The sequence below is a fragment of the Lepisma saccharinum genome, chromosome 11 (assembly GCF_977018435.1).
Source record: "Lepisma saccharinum chromosome 11, izLepSacc3.1, whole genome shotgun sequence".
Classification (NCBI taxonomy): Eukaryota; Metazoa; Arthropoda; class Insecta; order Zygentoma; family Lepismatidae; genus Lepisma; species Lepisma saccharinum.
The window spans coordinates 58,017,813-58,038,302 of NC_139239.1; the positions used below are offsets into that span (position 1 = coordinate 58,017,813).

General features: G+C 35.0%; 1 protein-coding gene across 2 annotated transcripts in view; it reads left to right on the top strand.

The window, feature by feature from the left end:
- bchs (WD repeat and FYVE domain containing 3 bchs) overlaps nucleotides 1-18,035 on the top strand; it is a 154,200-nt gene extending 136,165 nt beyond the window's left edge. The window contains exons 55-58 of one of the 2 annotated variants that reach the window (XM_083131160.1): nucleotides 429-540; nucleotides 2,565-2,762; nucleotides 5,789-5,855; nucleotides 16,492-16,619. In XM_083131160.1, the coding sequence (XP_082987286.1) occupies nucleotides 429-540; nucleotides 2,565-2,762; nucleotides 5,789-5,831 (353 nt within the window). In that variant the 3' untranslated portion in view covers nucleotides 5,832-5,855; nucleotides 16,492-16,619. Of the gene's footprint in view, nucleotides 1-428; nucleotides 541-2,564; nucleotides 2,763-5,788; nucleotides 5,856-16,491 lie in introns of both variants that reach the window. The other variant, XM_083131159.1, reaches the window with a different exon arrangement.
- Nucleotides 18,036-20,490: the final 2,455 nt, after the last annotated feature.

Consider the following 20,490-nt stretch of genomic DNA (forward strand, 5'->3'; position numbering starts at 1 on the left):
AGTTTGAACTGAACTTGGGAAAAAAATAGGGCAATTTAATAGAACTGCACTGATCATAAATTCTGTGCATAGAGATTTTTGGACTGACTACCTCTTATATATTCAGTTGGCAATAATTTTGAAATTTTTTAGTTTTTGAAGCACAGCCATAATGAAATATGCAATATAAATGGATATAACAAAACAGATTTGCAATGTATGAATATCGACTCAAAATAGCGTATTGGAACCAATATTAAAATCTGTAAAATTCTTAGAAATCGATTCTGATACAGTTTCCTACTATAAAAATTTGATCATAGATGATATATTGATATTGTTTTTTAAATATATTAAGAGGTACTTTTCACCTTGACACATCATTACATGTAAACCATTTGTATATGCAGTGTCCCAATGTGTGTGTGCTGATTGTATATTTCTTTTAGGTTTTAAGTGGCAGCGTCAATTAGTATTCCGTAGCAAATTAACAATGCACACAGCTTATGACAGAAAGGACAATACAGAACCTGCATCCATTACTGCTCTTTCAGTGTCAAAGTAAGTTGTGTTTGTTTATCGTTAGAAGTTAATTGTTTGCCATCTGTGTGAATTATCTTTAGTAAAGTTTCCCATACTGTTAACCAAAATTAGGCTGCTTATTCTTGAATTTTTTTATTAGAAAAATCATACGCTTCATGTTATCATCTTTTGAATATTTCCAAATTTTCAAACCCACCTAGGAGGGTAAAAGATTAAATGCACCTAGGTTAGAACAAGGTAAAAGTACTTTTATCTTTAACTTTTACCTTGTTTTAATTCTCCCCTCACTTTCCTTGATGAAGAACTCAGATAAGTTTGGAAATTTGGAAATATTTAAGAAATACGTGTCTAGACAATATTGCTCTAGTATCAAAGTACACTTAGCATCAGTACTATGGTTATATATAAATCGTATCCAGTATGACGGTAATTATGCTTTTGAATAAAATAAATCATGTTAAAATTGAAATTGAAAAATTGATAAATCAGAGTACATAAATATTAAGAGGCTGTGTACCCAAGGGCCTTTTTTATTGACATGGGAATATTATTCTGATGTAAGCAGAATTTATCTTCAGCTAAACTCCATTGTGTTATTATTTTCCTGTAGTTTACGGTTATTACAAGCATAAGAAGACAGTTTTTCTTTGTGACGTTTCAGGAGAACACACGCTCCTTTCATCAGACATTTATTTTCATCTTGACTAAAGATACAGTTATAACAATGGTTAGTAATTTTTTAAACAAAAAGAATCCGTTATATAATGGATGTTGTCAATGTTACATTGTTGTAATATAGCAACTTAACTGTGAAAAGAAACAGTCTGTTTTTTATTTTTATTTCAGATTTTTTTAAAATTATGAATCCCAAATATCATCAGGTAATTCAAATTCATCATTGTTTTCACAAAGTCTGTTGATGTTTTCTGTTACATTAAATTTTAAAGATGGTGGCTTACTCCATTTGTGAAAAAGAAAACTCCATACTGGATCTATGTTACCGTATTCTTTATTTAATTTATTCCAGTGTTGTTCTGCAGTGAACGAAGCTTCCCAGACATTCAACTCTGTGTTTCCCGTTAATCTTTTTAAAACCCTTCTCTTTTTAATCAAATGCTTCTCTTCGATGATATGAGTTGACAAACCTGTTCTTGGGTTTAGATTTATAATGTCCAAATTGTGTTCGTGCCATCTTATTGCCATTTTCCGTGCTGTTTGTCCCACGTAATCCTTTGAACATGAACAACTTACATTATATATTCCTGTGGTTTCCACATCTGGTAGAGAGTTTCTCATTTTGAATTCATTAAATGTACATTCCAAACTTCTTGGTGATTTAAAAACAATTTTGAAATTAAAACTTCTAAAAATTTTTGCAATTTTATGTGAGAATCCCTTGTGGAATGGAATGCACACAAATGTCTTTTCAACAGATGAAAGGAGCGTGTGTTCTCCTGAAACGTCACAAAGAAAAACTGTTTTCTTATGCTTGTAATAACCGTAAACTACAGGAAAATAATTCTACAATACAAGCAATGCGTACATACAAGAAAAACTATTATCCATTGTGTTAGTATATCTCACTGTGATAGCCAGAGTCCTTAAATTTGAAGTCTGGAATATGGCACTGCATGCATTCTCAAATAACAATTTCTTATTCATCTTCATGGTTCATGTAATAGTTTATTTTAAGTCCAATCCGTGCACACATAGGCTAATTGTGACTGGAACTACAGTGTAAGTGGGATCCGAAGTGCTATGTGCCACCACAAAGAATCCAACCCAGGGCCCCTTGATGAGAAGGAAACAGTTGAGTTTGGGAAAGCTCCTGGTTTATATTTACCCATAGAGAAAACAAAAATTACAGAATACAAATTCAGTGATAACTCCATTATATGCTTTTCAGGGACTTCTGGCTGATGTGGTAAAGTAAAGTCTGGGAAAATGTAGAATGTATTAATTTAAAACCAGAGTTTCACTGTATACAGTAAGTTTGTTTTAATGCATGATTTCATAACGAACATTTTTTTTTTTCATTTTAGAGATCACCGAACTGTTTATGTTGGTGACGCACGTGGTCGTGTGTTTTCATGGTGTGTGTCCGATCAGCCAGGTCGTGCAGTGGCTGATCATTGGCTGAAGGATGAAGGTGCTGAAAGTTGTGTTGGTTGCGGAGTACGCTTCACTCTCTATGAAAGGAGGCATCATTGTCGAAACTGTGGACAGGTCTTCTGTTCAAAGTAGGTAGATGAAAATAAATGCATGCAGGGTTATTACTAGTACCAAATGAAATTGTATAATTACTAGTATATTTTTCATATAAAAAGTTGCAAAAGTATATATTTTCTGTTTGAAGGGGAACATTGGTACCAATGCTTTCTCAATGGTAATTATTAACTTATGTTAACAATACATGAATGTCTGATTTGACATGTTCTTTATTTTTCCTGCAATGTCATAGGAAGAAAAAACCTCAGTATGGAAAGAAGATATACATTTAGTTTTAATGTTTTGATTGTACAATTGCACAACTCAAGAACTGTTTGCTCTGCTTCAGAAGTTCATAAAAATAACCAATATGTATAACTTTGATTTCTCCAAAATCCACAGTGTAGTAAATTTGATAAGTTGAAAAACCCATTTTCGATTGAGAACAACATTTAATCCAGCAGATTCAAGAAATATGTACTTTCGGCAATTTTCAGCTTGGTGAACAAGCACTGATTTGTTTGTTTGGAATAGTTATGTGTCTAGCTCAATGGTAAACACAGTGCTAAAGCTATCTAGAAATTCCTCCATCAGAGTTAAAAGGAATTCTCCTGATTAAAAATTTCACTTCACAGTAATCAGGAAGTATTTGATCTTATATTGGGAGAAGGTCTTGTCAGCATGCCCAGAAATATCACAATAATTTAGTTTTTTTTTGTAATCACCATGTAACAGGTACATCTGTATGGACATTTGATAAAAATGAGAAATTTGTTCTTTTTTATGTTCTTTCTGAAGCCTGTGTGCATATTATGATCTCCAGAGAGGTGGGATTCCTTATGCATGACAGAAACATTGAATATGTGCATGTTTTGAATTTATTTTCAAATTTCTCATAACCCACATGATGTATATGTATACCCTATTTTGTACACAAAGCTACAATGCATTATTTTGTATGTTGGTTTCAAGGACTTTTTTATTAGTTTTATTATTACATTAATCTTTACAGGTAATTGGCTAGGTTTTTTACTTTGTATGTGATAATCGAATTCTTCATCCTGAACTTTTCCTTCTAAGTTATACCATGTATACATATTTTGGCAAGCATGTTGAATGCTAACAAAATGTTCTTGAAGCCCAATTTAGTGCATTATGGAACTTAGAAGGCATATAATGTAAAGAGATGACTATTTTTTTAAAATTGGCAGCAAGGGGAGAACTTTGTAAATATGCTTGTGCATGTATATGTGTACAATACCTACTAACTTTCTTGGTACAACTGTGATAGAGAGTGCAAGGTTGTTTTCAAAATAGGGTGTAAGTTGTTGGAACTTCTATGTGTTTTTCCTTCTGCCCCTGATAATGACAATTTAATCCTGACTGCACCATGTACATTACTACTGTAGAAGGATAAACCAATAATGGTTCATGTTGTCCATTCTGAACAAGGAATTGTTAGTTATTCTTCATGTGTTGTATGTGCGTAGGATGCTCCTTTCCACTACCATAGGGAAACTTCAGTCAATTTTCCCCTTCCAAAATACTGCAAATCATGACCTCATAAGCATGACATCTCCATTCATTCTCTTCTGTAAAACTTTATTCGGGATATCTTTAACCTGTGAAGGTAGTCATTGCATTCCTCAATCTTGCTAACATTTTCTGGGACCCCTCCTTAATTATTAAGCTTTGGTTTCATTCTACACATGATATCTCTCTCAAGATAAAGAATTCAACCTGACACAATATGTCTTCTGAAATGGAGAGAACTGTTCACTCATGATTAAACACTGATAGTAGAAAGTAGAGATGGAACATTAATTGGTAATTTATTGGTATTGGCTGATATAGGCATATTGGTATCAGTAAAATTACTGATAATTGTACTGTACAATATATCTGCAAATATGTTATAATTAAGTTCGATATTCTACCATTTTCTTTTAATTTTTATTATATAAACCAGGGCTGAACCCATACCATTTTGAACCCATACCTTTACTAATATCGATACTCTTACCAAATTCTATTGATACTGATACTTGAAAATTGTAACAGTTAAGTTGTTCAAAATATTCCACTCCAAGCATAAGCATCAATTTAACAGTTTTAGTTCAAAACATTCAAGAATTACATCGTAATATCACAAAATACAGTTTTTCAATAAGTGTTGCTGAGAAACTAATGGTAACCTCAAATTTTGCATTATTTCCAAGATAATTAGGCTCCATGAAAGTGTCGTGTGACATTTGTGCAGACCCCGCAAAGAAAATATGGGCTAGTATCAGAAAATAAAATCGAACTGATGCCACTACCGATAATCTGGTATCGGTATCGACTCAGCCCTAATTCAAAAATATAATTCATATATTAATGAACCATTCAAAGAACATTCGCAATTTTACATCCGATCAGTAGAAAATCGGTCATTGATATCAGTAAATTTTATATTTCTACTTTATTGCTAATTGCAAAAGTACCATCCCTGCCAGAAAGTATCGATATTATTCAGACTAAGATCTTATTGTACAGAAAGTTGTGGTTCGACCGAGATTGAACCCAGAACCTTAGGATTCTGTAGAAGTCTCTCCTTAGTAGCTCTTATTTTTCAATAACTTCCAATAAAATATTTTGAATACCATTAAAATTAGATGTAACAGTCAAATCAGAATTTTCGAGAGCATGCCCAGTACTGTTAAATAGGTCCTGTTTTTTTAAAAAATAAAAGTAGTAATAAATAACAATACAGTAGCTTAGTCACATAATTAGTATTGTTAATTAAAATCAACAGTTTTTTTTTGTGAATGGTGCCAGTGAGCCATCAAAATCAATAGGAGATTAATTTTTTCCACAATTTGTGCAGAATTTTTCTAAGGAGTAAATTGTAACCATTTTGTGCTATAAATTTAAAGAAAAGTTTTATATTTTCAAAGCTATGAGATTCCTTTTTAGGAACAGTAAGTTTGGAAGGAAATAGAACCATTTGTTTTAGAAAAGAAAAGTACATTGAGAGAAATAATATCTACAGTTAATGAACCATTCTTGTTTTTCTTAGATGCAAGAACAGATTACATCTCCTAGTGGAATACTGGAAGTAGACTACGAAGGAATAAGTTCAGAAGGTAGTAATTTGGTTACGGAACGAAATACTTCATTTTCCTTTCATCTTCATAGGAAAATGTATTTCTCACTGCATTTGCTTCTTGCTTCCATCATATCTAAATTCTCTTGCGTTCCTCGCTAAATTTCTTTCTGTTCTTGTGTGATCTGTAATGTCATCTAATATTTCGCTATTCGGATAACCTTCATGTGCTTCTCATGCATATACTACTATTAGATCAACTCTGCATCATTCACTATAATGACTAGTTACTTTAGAACTAACTCAAACAAGGTATTCTACACAGAGTATTGGCTAAATGCAGGCAGAACAGATTGTGAACATATTGCAATGACAACATATAATTTAGAATACAGGTGCAAGACAGTTCATTTTTCTTTCCAGAAAATGCCCAGAACCTTTGTCTACAGTTCATTAATTCACCTTTCTATTTAATTTGTTTCTTGCAATGTTCCATAGGTAGGAAACTAATAACAAAAACATTTATTATTGTTTTAAACCCCTCATATTCCTTATCTGAAGTCTGAAATGTACGTGTGTATTTGTATACATATTTTGTTTCCAGATCAGTTTCATATGATTGGAGGGTTCTCCTCTTGAATATGCATCAGATGAACATTAGCACATTCTTGTTATTATGTAACAACAACAACAAACACATCTACACTTCATCTGTACAAACAGCAGTGTGTTGAGTCAATTAAAACATGAACATATTCTGTTTTCAAATAGCTTCCTGTCTGTCTTTTGAGTTAACGTGCAAAAATTGTTTTGTATAAAGCTTGGAAATCATGATTGATCTTTACTGTAATTTCCAGGTGTGGTTTATAAAAAAAACATTTATTTATAACTAATAGGGAAAGTATGCTGTAACTCGGCTTTGAAGGTGATTCTCAGTTATTATAATCAAGGTAATAAATGCTTATTTAATGAGTCTAGCTGACAATATAGACTTTATCCATTTATTAAGTGAGAACCAGCTTGATAACATAAAACTAACCCACAGTATCTGGGTTGCAGCATTCTAGAACTTTTTAAGAATCACAGTATTATATAATTTTGATTTTTATTGCTCTCAAACCTAAACATATCAGTATTAATTCAGTTATAAGTTTGGCATATGCCACGATAATATGAAAATATGTGTATAACAAAAATAACACAACTTTCCAGTTTCAACTTTAAACATACCAATGAATATAGTTCATGAATAGCATATTTTACTAGTCTTGAAGGAACCAGTTAGCATTTCATTTAAGCAACATATACCTTTTTATCACATTTCTGCTTCATTAATCATATTCATTATCACATTTTGTTGCATTGAAGACTTGTTCATAACATTGTTACAGTGTAATTTTCATGCTAACTTTCATGTCCAGTGTGGGATTGCAGGTTTTCCTAATCTAAAATTAAACCACTTTCAAGAGAAATAAAGATACCTCAGGGAAAAGCAATTTTGTAAATCTGTAGGCCAACATTGTATGTCTTGCATTTGTTTTGTTTGCTTCTGTCTTGCTCTAGTTTTTTTTATTTCTTTTCATTTTTTCTTTTTCATGTCCTGTCATGTATAATAGTAGATCTTCTATTTTTCTATTTTCATTAGAACTTTTATTTAATGCATTTTGTGATTGTGTTTTTTCCAAGGCATACTTATTGTTTGTAATTTTTCTTTATCATTCTGTTTCTTTATTTTTTATTAATTACATATCATTTCCCCTCATATTATTCTAGTGCAGACTATATATAACTAATTGAATTTTTTCCTGCGTAGGTAATCATATAGTGTGTAGCAGTAATAAGTAGAATGATTTTTTTTTTCACACCCCTTCAGCTTTCTCGATGGTGCAGTAGTAGCATCGTTGCCTTGTAATAAAGGGGTCCATCCTGGCCTCAATACCTGGTGGAGGCACATAATGTTTCGATTCCCACTTTAAATTGTAGGTCCAGTCCTGATTTGCCTTTCTGTGCATAAAGTGGACTTAAAACACCAAATCAATCGATCTATCAAACCCATTGCACCTTCAAATTTTCTGCAACACTCCTAAACTTCATCATACAAGTCTAATTTATAGCCATTTTAGCCTTAAATTCACCTTTACTCTCTCCAAAAAAAAATATTCTGGATAATCCCATGGTAACTACCTTCTTGAGTTTCAGTCATGGGTCCCTTACCCTTGTCTTTCTCAAGACACCCAAATGTCTCTTCCACGAAGACACCCTGGACTGCATTATGTAAACTAATGAGGCTAGGATCTGGACCCACAGCCAGTATAATCTTCTGTGGATCTCATGTTGTGTAATCCCTATATGTTTGTCTCTTCGTCAATCTCATCTTTTAACCATTCATCCTCATCTTTGCAATTAGCCAAAAGTATCAGAAAAGCAAAGTAAAATAAAACAAACCAATCAATCAGTTGTGGACAGCTAATACCTGTGTTCTAAAAAGTTCTCATAAAGTTATAAACACTGTTTTATGTTACAAAATAGTACAGTAAATGTTACTATTAAAGTGATTTTTTAGTCCTGGAGCAACATTGGTGTAGTGTGACTAACCATGTAAGGTGTGTGTGCGTCTTGGTAGAAAACTAGGGCCAAACATCACCACAAAAATGTCACTTTAATAGTATTGTAATACAAACCCCAAAGCAGAAGATCAGCTATTTTTAGTATGGTCAATTTGAAGTCACAGAATACCACATGAGAGTTGATTTTGTCTGGAACACAACATTCTGCAAAGTTTCCTTGAGTAAACAGTGCTTTCCTTCAATGCCTTTTATTAAGAGGGTGTACAAATTACTTTTTTTTTTACCAGTACTGATGAAGCACCAATATGAGTTGCTGATAAATAGCATAGCCAGTTAAAATGATAGATACTTCACAAGGAACGTGAATTCACCTCAATGAAGATATAAAACCATGATCCCAAGGAAAAGCAACTGCATGTATTTTTTAAGATGAAAAATATCTTAGTTATGTACTATAAGCCTTCAGTTCGTTTGATGTTAATTCACTGTTCTGGGTATTACAATCTGTCCTACATTGCATGCTGGTTTTGCACTTTACCAAAGTTTATGTTTAGGTTAAATAAATATTTAAACTCTCGAGATAATTATACTGTTACTTCATGTTTGATGGATGTTAGGTTAGGCAGCAAGAAGTGATCTTCCTTAAAAAAGATTTACATGTGAAATGGGCAAATGTGAGAGAAAAGGTGTTTGCAGTTTAGCTTTATCCAATATATTGTACCCTATTGTGCATTCAAATTCTCTTGCTGTGAAATATAAACATTTCTACAGTAAAAATTTCTTAACGTGTCTTAGAAGAACTGATTCTTCCTGAAGAAAATAACAATTTTCAAAAATTTTGGATGAACAGATACGAAGGTGTTTTGAAAAGATTCCTGCTTCGGATAGAAAATATGCATTCAATGTAGTTCCCTTTCAGGTTGACACACTCGGCACAACATTCCTGCAGTAAGTCTATGCCTGGTAATAGCAGTTTTTGTCTTGGCCTGCAAAAAACACCTCTACTGATGATATATCACTAAAATTAGTACCTTTAAGGTGCATTTTCAATTTGAGGAAAATATTATAGCCCAAGGGTGCAAGATCTGGTGAATAAGGGACATATTCAAGGTCTCCCTAGCATTCCCTCTTCTGTGCTTGTTCTCCCCCTTCCAGAAATTCACCACCCACTATTTAACTGTGCTGTTTGAAGGGCAGTACTAAAACATTGTGTCAATTTGTCACAAGTTTCCTTGGGTCCCATGTTCTTAGAGAAGCTTGAGAGATTTCTTCTCAAATTCGGAAAAACTTACATGGTTTTTATCATCAGGATCACTTCAAATGCGTAAATTAAAAGAAATACTAGCAGTAAATGAATGAAATTTCGCACAATATGTTATAAAACATTGAGTAACCTCGGGGCTGAACCTCGCCTGCTAAATAAAGGTATTATTATTATTATACTAAGAGGATATTCGTATATTCAAGCCAAATACCGTATTTACTCATGTATAATGTGCACTTTTTTCCAAAATTTTTGCTCCCAAAAACTGTGGTGCGTATTATGCACGGAATCCTTTAGACACAACATTAAACTGTACAGAGTCATTCCATGATTTTGTGACACTTTCATTGATTTTTCATGTTTCCGGAACCTTATCATGTTATATATCGTTGTAAAGCTTAAATCCTGCTGTTTCTGAATATGGCAACAGTATTACATTCAAGACAGTGACACTAATGTGAAATGCAGTTGAAATAACTTCACCACAAAATGAAGGAACATTCTGATTTTTATGGTACTTTGGATGAAAGAAAAGATAAGGAAAAAGAAAATAATAATTAATATGTATTACTGGCCAAATAATATTATACGAGGGTCACTATTTATATTTTGAGCCTAACAATGAAAAAACAGGAATTTGGCATTGAAAACTGCTTTATTGTTTTTCAAAGTATTCTCCTTTATGGTCAATACACTTTTGCATTCGTTCGAACCATTTGTCAAAGCAGTTTTTCCAATCTTCTTGAGACACCTCCATAATATGGTTTTTGAACGCATCAACGACATCTTCCACCGACGAAAATGGTTGTCCACGCAATTTATTCTTGACATTCGGGAAGAAGAAGAAGTCATTGGGTGCCAAATCAGGACTGTACGGCGGATGACCCATCAATTCGATTTTTTGACATGGTGGCCGCGGTGGCTCAGTCGGTAACGCGTCTGACTACCATGCTAAAGGTCCTGGGTTCGATCCCCGGCCGGTTCAAATCTGGGAACTTTTCTAACGGTGGAAGCGGCCCCGGCGCCCACCCAGCGTCGAATAACATGGGTACCTGGGGGAAACCCTGGGGGGTAAAGGCGGTCAGGGGCATGATGCTGATCACATCACCCCCACTCACGACCGGATCAAGAAAGTGTGGGGCTTTACTCCCACACCCACTATACGCCTTCATGGCGTGGTGCTATGCACAGGGGAACACTTTACCTTTTTTTTTTTGACTGTTCATAAAGTCGGTTGTTAGACGAGATGTGTGACAGCTGGCATTGTCTTGATGAAGAATGATCCGACGGCGTTTGTTTGTTTTCCGTATTTGACCGAAGACCTCTGGCAAACAAATTGTTGTGTACCATTCAGAGTTGACCATTCTACGTTCCTCTAAAGGCACAGTTGCCACATGACCAGTTTTCCCGAAAAAACAGGCGACCATTTGTTTCGATGTGCTTCGAGCGCGAACAACTTTTGTTGGATTGGGTTCATCTTGAAACACCCATACAGTCGACTGCTGTTTACGTTCCGGCTCATATGCATATATCAATGATTCGTCAAATGTTACAATCTTATATACGTCTTTTGAAGCACCACGATTGTATTTATTGAGCATTTGTTTGCACCAATTGACATGAGCATCTTTTTGAGTTTTTGTCAAATTGTGTGGGATCCAACGAGAATATACCTTTCTCACAGCTAAATGATCATGTAATATTTTATATATGCTGGTGGAACTAATGCCTATGGTTGCCTCAATCTCACAGTATGTCACATGACGATCTTGCAGTATTAGGTTTTGCACAGCATCAATGTTTTCTTGAACAACAACTGATTTTGGACGACCTTCGCGAATCTCGTCGGTGAGCGAATGGCGGCCACGATTAAATTCGTTATACCAGTGTTTCACAGTGGCAAAGGATGGGGCTTCATCGCCAAATGTGGAAGTAAGTTGATCGATGCACTCTTGTCTTGATAATCCACGTCGAAAATCGTAAAAAATCATCGCACGAAAATGTTCACGAGTTAATTCCATTTTATTGTTGTTGCGCAATCTCCAAGGCAACATAAACAACACAAATGAAGCTATTGACAAAACATTTGAAGTACGTTATGGTCAATAATGCCAGATGATTCCGTGCAAACGTCAAATCGCGCCTAACTTCAATCAGTGTTGCCAAGGCTCAAAATATAAATAGTGGCCCTCATATATATGGAGTGTGTAAATGCCTTAATGGAAGAAATCTTGTGTTGCTAACTGTTAGTTTGAGGGTCCTGAATGTGCCTTATATAAATGTTATGTTAGTCACGGAGAAAGTATATATTTTGAAGTTTTCTCAGAATTTGAGAATGCACCTCCTGTCACATGCAGTGGCGGATTACCAAATAGGCCCACTAGGCACGTGCCTAGGGGCGGCAAATCTTTTTTTTTTTTCCAGAATATCAAGAATAATAAGTGTCTTACGTACACAGTCACAATTTAGACCTATGAAACGAATGTTTCAAATCAACAGTTTGCAACACTTTCGCTTCATGCGAAAGAAACCTTGATGTATCGGATTTGTGTTATCAAGAAATGTTTCGTCTGCTCTGCCTCCTTCAGGCGCCAATCAATTTGTTTTTAATTTAAACCTTGCTGTCGCTTTTGTCGCTTACAATGACAATGCAAGCCGCCCCCAGCCTTTATTGGTTTGTTCTTGTAAATACATATCCCTCAATCTTCCACTAAGCTTTTGTTAATGGCCAGGCAGGAAAGAAGACTGATTGTTTGAAACTCGCATCTGTAACAATGCCAGTCTTAAAAAAAATAAACACATAAACACTGCTGATAAGTGAGTGAGTGAGTGAGTGCAGCTTCGTGTGGACGCAACTAGTTTTTGTGTTACTGTATTCTCTGGCTGGTGCATTCAGTTTGTTGCTAGTGCGTTTGCGATTTGTTTTTTTTTTTTATGCAGCAGTCAGCATGTGAAGCGAACGAAGTTAAATGGGGCGGCTTATCGTAAACTTGCAAACGAAAATAGTGAAAGAGAAGCAACCTTACAGAAAAAGCTCGGTACAGTGGACACGTTTTTTAGGCGAAAGGAACAAGTGATTTCCGAAAGCAGTTCAAAAATTGAAGTGGAAGCGGCTACATCGAGTGAACTCTGTGAAACGCAAAATGTCGAAAATATTGTGGGTTTAGTGGAGGAAGAAAGTGCACCTGAGGTAGTGTCCACTCACAAGGAGTTCTTGATTGTGACAGTGACAGTGCAAATTTCGTTAGTGACGATCCTGCCGAGTGGTGTCTGAATGAGTCTACAATTGACATTCTTCTAAGACGTGGAATTAATCAGAATGCTGAAAACGATTTTTCTAAATCGCAAAGACTCATAGCAGGTAAGACAAGATTATTAAATAATAGTGTTTCTTGTGTACTGCTGTAACAAACTGTTCAGCTGAACGTTCGTTTTCGGCCCTAAAAAGACTGAAGACTTATCTCCGTTCAACCATGTGTAATGAAAGACTGAACGAGTTATCTATTCTCCACATTGAAGCAGACATCTTGACTGATGGAAACATCAACTTTGAAGAACTTATACACGAGTTTGCAGCAACCAAAGTGAGGCGGAAGCGGCTTCATTTATGACTGTCGAATGGTGAATTTAATTTCTCAATACATTACATAATTTTAGGTATAGCACATACAGAAAATGAATTGTTTGTTATTGATTTTTATCATTTGTTTTTTATTTCAGTATGCTCACTAATTTTTATATTAGCCTGTAAAAAATACTGCAAATAAGTTACTACTTTTCTTTTGAGAAGGGTGCGCATTAAGTTTGTGCCTAGGGGCGGCGAGGAAGCTTAATCCGCCACTGGTCACATGGGATGCGTATCAGCGGTATTTTTGGGCAAGAAATAATAGAAAATAACTTCCGGAGCACTGCAAATCTATAGCATAATTTTGATCTCGCTGTCTATTACAGAATAAATAAGGTGATTAAAGCTTTGGGATGCTAAGCACAGTGGAGGGAGAGGGGGTAGGTGGTGTGTGTTGGTGACTCATGGCTTACACAAGTTATATTCTTATCCTCTTGGTCCACATAGCAACAAGTGATTCATGGAATAGGTATGATGTCATTCACTCTTGATCAGCATAACAATAGCTTTACGACCTACAACTAAGAAAGCAATTTCTTGAAACTGGATTATACTGTGCATTATATACGAGATATAATTGTTTGTCACTTTTCCACATAAAAAACCAGGGTCGCATTATACACACGTAAATACAGTATTCTGTTCCTGAACATCCATCCTCCTATCTACGTGTAAGCGAGATTTGCAGATTCAGCTATGATACTAAATATCTGTGGGTTCAGCTGCCAAATGCTGAAGATACAGTTTACAACTTGCCAAGATTCCCTCCTGATAGATGCTTACATTTAAAAGGTTAATAAATAGGTACAAAAAAGATTAAAAAGAATTGGCAGTTTCCCATAAATCTTTTTGTCTCTAGCACTTTTTGAGATATTTCAGACAGGATTAGATAATGCACTTATTTTAGTGCAGTTCTTTTACTTAAGTGTACCACATGGTAGTCAACATCTTGTTCTGAAGTTAATAAATTAAAAAAATAGTTTATTAAATATGATGCTCTGGTGGAGGAATATTTGTTTGGGAATATTAGAATAGTCTGTGCAACACATAATGGTCTATTATGTAAGCACAATATGTTGTCTCCATGTAATGTTTGTCTTCTCTTTTGTGTAATAGTATTGATTACATATTTTAGGTATGTTATATTTTTGTGCATCTTTTTCTGAATCAACTAATAACATGTCTCCAGTTCTTTAGTGTCAGAATTTTTTTTTCTTGTCCTAACATTAAAGGTTTCAGAGTTTCCTGTTTTTTAAATGTTCAGTAATACAGTATAAAGTGTTTCAAACTTATGGCTCATTGACAAAATTTAACCAGCAGAGTCTGTGGATAGATGAAGTAGGAGGCTTAGATTCACTGAGTGGGGAATTGATTGTGTAGAATGCAGAACTAGAACCCAACAGTAAATTTGATTGGCAGCAAGAAAATCGACTGAATAGTTGCTCAGTGCTCAACATTTCCAAATGCTATTTTAGACATCTCAAATGAAATGTAAATCAAAGTTTTGCAAAGCTTCCTTTCTTTATTGAAGAAAGGTGTTAGAAAACATTTTCACTTGTGTTTATTTGCTGAATGGTTGGGGTGGGTTGGATGGAAACCGTATTTGCTGGCGTATAAGATGCAACCCCGTTTTTTTTACAAATTGTGAGGAAGAAAAAGCTTTGTCACTGAATATTATAATTAATTTACAGTATTTCAAATATAAAGTAATATGTATGTCTACTTTCAACAAATATTTTACCTAATCTAACTAGGAAATAATATATTTTAATCATCTTCATTAAAACCCAGATGTTCATCTCCAGAGTCACTTGAAACTTCTTCTAAATCAGAATCTGAGCCCTCTATGCCATCCAGTGCATTACTAATGCCACACTTCTTAAATGATTTAACCACTCTCTTAGTTTTCACAGCATCTCATGAAGCTTGGACCCATTCACAAATGTGCGAAATACTAGACCTCTTCCTTCTTCCTGATGGTGTGACCTGAGTATTGACATGTAAGACACACCCTGTTTTTCAGGCCTATTTTTAAAGGAAAAAAGTGCATCTTGTATGCTGGCAAATATGGTGCAACCTCGATTTTGTGTTTTTTTCAGGGGACCAAGGTGAAAAAAAATATATATATAAATGCAGGAAAATGTAAAATCTGGAGAGATTTTATAATGTTGCCTGAATGTATAATAAAATCAGAGTTCCGCTGTATATGGTTATGATTGCAAGGGGGAGAGGGGGCTGTGATGGTTACTGAGTGACTAAGTTGAGTCTGGAGGCCACACTAGCATGTGCAACTGATAAGTATAACTCATACCAGTGTTTGCGAGAGGTGTGTGTGTGTGGGTATTTGGTGACTGAAACAATCTTTGAAAGTTGTGTTGTGGCTTTGGTGTAGGTGGCAGCAGTGAGTCTTCAGTTCTGTGTGGAGGATTGGGGTGATTGCTGATTCTGAGGTTCAGTTCAGGGGGATTGAGGTTTTGCTCAGGTAAAAGCCAACACAGATCTAGCAGATGAGAATGTATCATGCACATGAACCTATTCTTGCACTGCCACTGTGTTTGTGCCACATAGCTGTTTTTATGAGTAGAGAGGTATGAAAGTGTGTGAAGAAAAGTACAAATACCATTTTGGGGTTGTACATTTCATAAAGTTCAAGGTTTGCAAAGTTAAAATAGATATTAGAATGCAGATATTAGTAGTTTTAGCTTTATGACTTCTGTAATGAATGATCCTTGGTTTGGAATTGAGTATTGCAAAGCTACACGTGTGTGCCCATAAAAATTGCTATTTTCTAGCATATATATTCACATTTTCAATCTCTTTCTATGCCAAAGTTCAATGTGGCTTCTTCAGGTTTGAATAAAGAACATTAACCTTTAGCCGCCAGACATCTCGAGCGCCTGTATTCTTGTTCACGCCGGTGCATTTTCAAGCATGCGCTTTCCAAACTTGCCACGAAGTACAAAAAAAAATTGTAACTCAAGAACTAATTGCCTTAGACAGATAAAATTTGTTTGTTTTCTTTCTTAAAGACAGGGCTTTTATGCTTCCCAATAATTAGTGTTAAACGAAGAAAAAAAAGTTGAATTAGAAAAATAACAATAATAAAATAAACATTATATACTATACAACATTATGTTGTGTAAAACCACTGCTGCGTCCTGTACTTAATAAATATTATGTCCTTGCTGTTTATATGTTAAATGAATGGCTTGTCTTTCAGATGTAGTCGATTTGAGTCAGAGATATCTCGATTGCGTATCCTGAAACCGGTTCGAGTGTGCCAGGGCTGCTATTCTGCTCTCAAAGATCAGCATTCGGATGGAGCCACGTAGTAATGGCCTGCACTCGTAATGGGCTTTAGAAAGACAACTGGCATATAGGGAAGAAACATTTTTCCAAAGGCAAAGGTGAAGGACCAAGACAATAGGAGAAGACATTCCAGTCATGTATAGGCACTGTATTTTTGAAAACTGAAATATTGTGACTTTTGCCAAATATTTGTGTAGATTTCAAACTATTTTAGCTTTGCTAAGGGAGAATTTTAAATAGGTTTTTGGTCCCCATGTCACAGGGATCTTGTTGAAACCTTTGTTTACAGTTGACGTTTTTTAACTCTGTGATGATGACACCACAAGCAAAGAGATTAAGTATTAGTAGAACTTGTACTGTTCAAGTAGAAGTACCATAGTAAGGCAGCAACTTCTCTGCCATTATGTGATTACTTCAGAAAAAAAAAATAACTAATTTATTTATATGTGTAAATGTACTCAGTGTGGTGATCAAAGAATGTATGTATTGTATATATGTATTGTTAATATGATTTATTAGTTAGGTGACTGAAATTGTTACCTTTGAGATGAAATTGTTACCTTTGAGATTATTTTGTGTGAATGGATTCGCCAAAGTGATGATGTATGGTGCTTTATGAGAGAGGCCCATTTTGGCATATGCCACTTGAAGAGGATGTGGAGTGTTTTTGAAGATTTTCCCACAGAAATAGCTTGCTTCAAAGCATAATCCAAATAATTTTGTATCATATTCTGGTAGAGCTAATGAGTGCCTCATCGTGACATCTCATAACAAACATTCTTTTAATTTTTTATTGTATTATTTGTACGGTATTACTAATTTTGATTCCATCTGTAAGCTATAGCATGCATAGTTTTGTGTATTATATTGTGCAGGTATAATCATTGTTTGTGCAGTGGTATGCCTTTTTTATGTCAAAATATTAGCAAACAGTTGGTTTGTAAAATAAAACTGCTTATTTATATGTATATTACATTGTATAAAACAGACTTGGCATCTATTTCAATACATTGATGAAGTTAAACCTTGTAAATAGGAATTGGGTATGCGGAAGATTAAACAAGATAAGTTATTTTATGTATAATGTATTATACTTTGTGAAATAAAAGAAAACATTCTGTAAATTGTTCATATATAAGTAGGAGGATATCTTGGTGTGTAAAGTCGGAAGTTGTAGTATTACAACGCTGTGCATAGTTTAAAAAAAGTACTCTGTTGTGTACATAAGTCTGATTGATGTGTGTGCACTGCTTTCTAGTCACAGTGCAATTAATTGCTGATGCTCCATTCAGCCTTGTTTCAAGTTTTATGTTATATTGAATGTGGTTTTAGCACAAAAAATTAGTAAACACCCTAAAAGAATGCCAAAGACATAAGGACTCACTTTTAGTGAATTATGTAAAAATATTTGTTCACTAAGATTCTGAGAACCGAAATAAAGCTTTAGAGAAAATACTTTGTTTTGTAATTTTTTACAAATAAACTTAAATACCTCCCAAGAATGTAGCAAGTTAAGTAGGTTGTCGGTCCAGGAACTCAAGTGTGGCACAGAATCAGTGTGTGTAAATGGATTCACAGGCACTAAGAACTGATTTCTCTTGAAAATATAGCAGTGCGGTCCCTGAACCATAATGTCGCACACCACTTTAAAAGGTTGAACGGAAGATGGTTCTAACTTCATTCTATATGGAGACTGGTACCATAATACTGGAAACAGATTTTGTTCTGGTCCATGATGATTCCCGGATCAGTTTTTAAAAGTCCAATTTTGATACTGAAAAGAAACTGTACTAAACTTTGACTGTACTCAAATTGTGTGAGGAAAAAGGTTCTGGTCCTTGTTACCAATCCTATTATAATTAGTGGGTTACTAGACCTTTAACAACCCTGATTAAACCTCATGCTAGTAGCGAGATTTTAATGGGCAGCTGTAAATAACTGAAATTCAGAGGTAACATTGTTGGAATACTGGATAGAATACAAATTGTCGCACAGTAAGTGCAATGATTTGGTGACTGCCACTTTTGTATTTATCACACTTGAAGAGCACCTAACTGTTACAATTCATAGTTTTGAAAGTGCATGCATAGCATTTTTTATCTTTCGAAGTGTGAGTGGCACAGATATGCAAGTAATTAACTTTATTTTAAATCCATAAAATAAAAGAGCTTAGCCATTTCATGCACACACACATAGATGTCGCTAAAAAAACATTTAATAGAGCATTTTATAGCACAACTAGAGTTTTATACCTTCCTAAGTTTTTTTTCTGGATAGCATTTATTTATTTGTGTGTTCCCAATCAATGTCCATTACAGAGAAGTTGAAGTTCCGCTGTATTTGCCTGAGGAAACTATTTTTATAGTAGTACTTTCATAACAGGAAACCTTTTTCACATGCTACTCCGATTGATTTTTGGCAATTTCCTTTAACCACTTGCCTGACACATTATTTTCCCAAAAATAGCCCCTATTTTACACTTTTTTTATTGTGTGTTTGTAATGTCCCGATATCGTCAATTAAGAAACAGTAATGAAATTTCATTTTTGGGGTCAAATAAGGTCACAAAACTTTTCAAAAAACCTCCATAATTATTAACCCGAGTTAACTCGTACATACATGGAAAGTACTACAAATGTTTGAAAATAGGATATAAACTGTCGAAAATAAAATCACCTCACATTTTAATGCTGTCCCAATTTACAGACTATCACATATACTGTCTCCCTTCAAATGCTACCCACAGTGTGATAAACCCGAAAGCATGGGCTAACACAGAGTGCAACATTGCAATCTGGGCAATAGTATCTTGACTCACGACGAATCTTCTTTCCTCTCGCATCCCGAACTCTGCAACACACGGCGCACTGTTTCGTTGGGTTTTGCTTCTTATCCGTGGAGGGAAGGTATTCAGGGAAGTGTCGTCCAGACAGGCGGTGGGGTGTTGGGATGGTGCTAGGTCTACCACTTGATGGAAGCATACCATCTGAATGGTACTGCTTGATAATGTCACTCACAATTTCCATTCGGAACTGGAGGTGCGATTTTGTTCCACCTGTCTTGGTGTAAACCACGTATGAATTCCAAAGAGACAGATCCAACAGATGAAAGAAAAATCTTCTTATAATACTTCTTGCCACGCTTCCTTGGTGTGGCGTATGAAGCAAGATGCTGATCAATACGATCAACACCACCCATTTTGTCATTGTAATCGACAACCAGTCATGGTTTCATTTTTTCTTCGTGACGTTGTGTTACATTTACCATTTGAACAGAATGGATGGTTGACAACAATGTCACATCCTTCTTATCTTTCCATTTCATGACCTGTCACTTTGCCGCGTTGCAACCCTACTACTTCACCTTTCTTCAATTTGGCTGTTCTGAGAGCCTGTGGTAGATCTTTCCTACTGCATTTCAGTGTTCCAAATACATCAGTCTTTTTAGAAATCAACAGATCTGCAAGTTGTGGTGAGTTATAATAATTGTCCATTGTCAAACAATACCCCTTTCCCAACAAATCATGTACCAAAGCCATCACGACTTGCGAAGATTTTGGAAGGCGATTGTACTCACCGCCTACTGTTGTACCCTTACCAGTGTACGTTATAAAGTTCCACACGTATCCACTTTTGGATTCACAGAGCATATAGAATTTGACTCCAAATCTTGCTCTTTTCAAAGGAATATACTGCACCCAACCCAATCTACCCTTGTACATTAGCAGACTTTCATCAATGGTAATCGATTTTTCCGGTGTGACCATTGCTTGAAACTTCTGTCATGTGTCCCACCACGGGCCATTTTTTATTTAATTTTGGATGGGGATGAACAGCAGCGTCATATATATCATTATCGTAAAAATGCAAATACTTTTTTATTTCCAAAAAACGACGATAACGCATTGTTT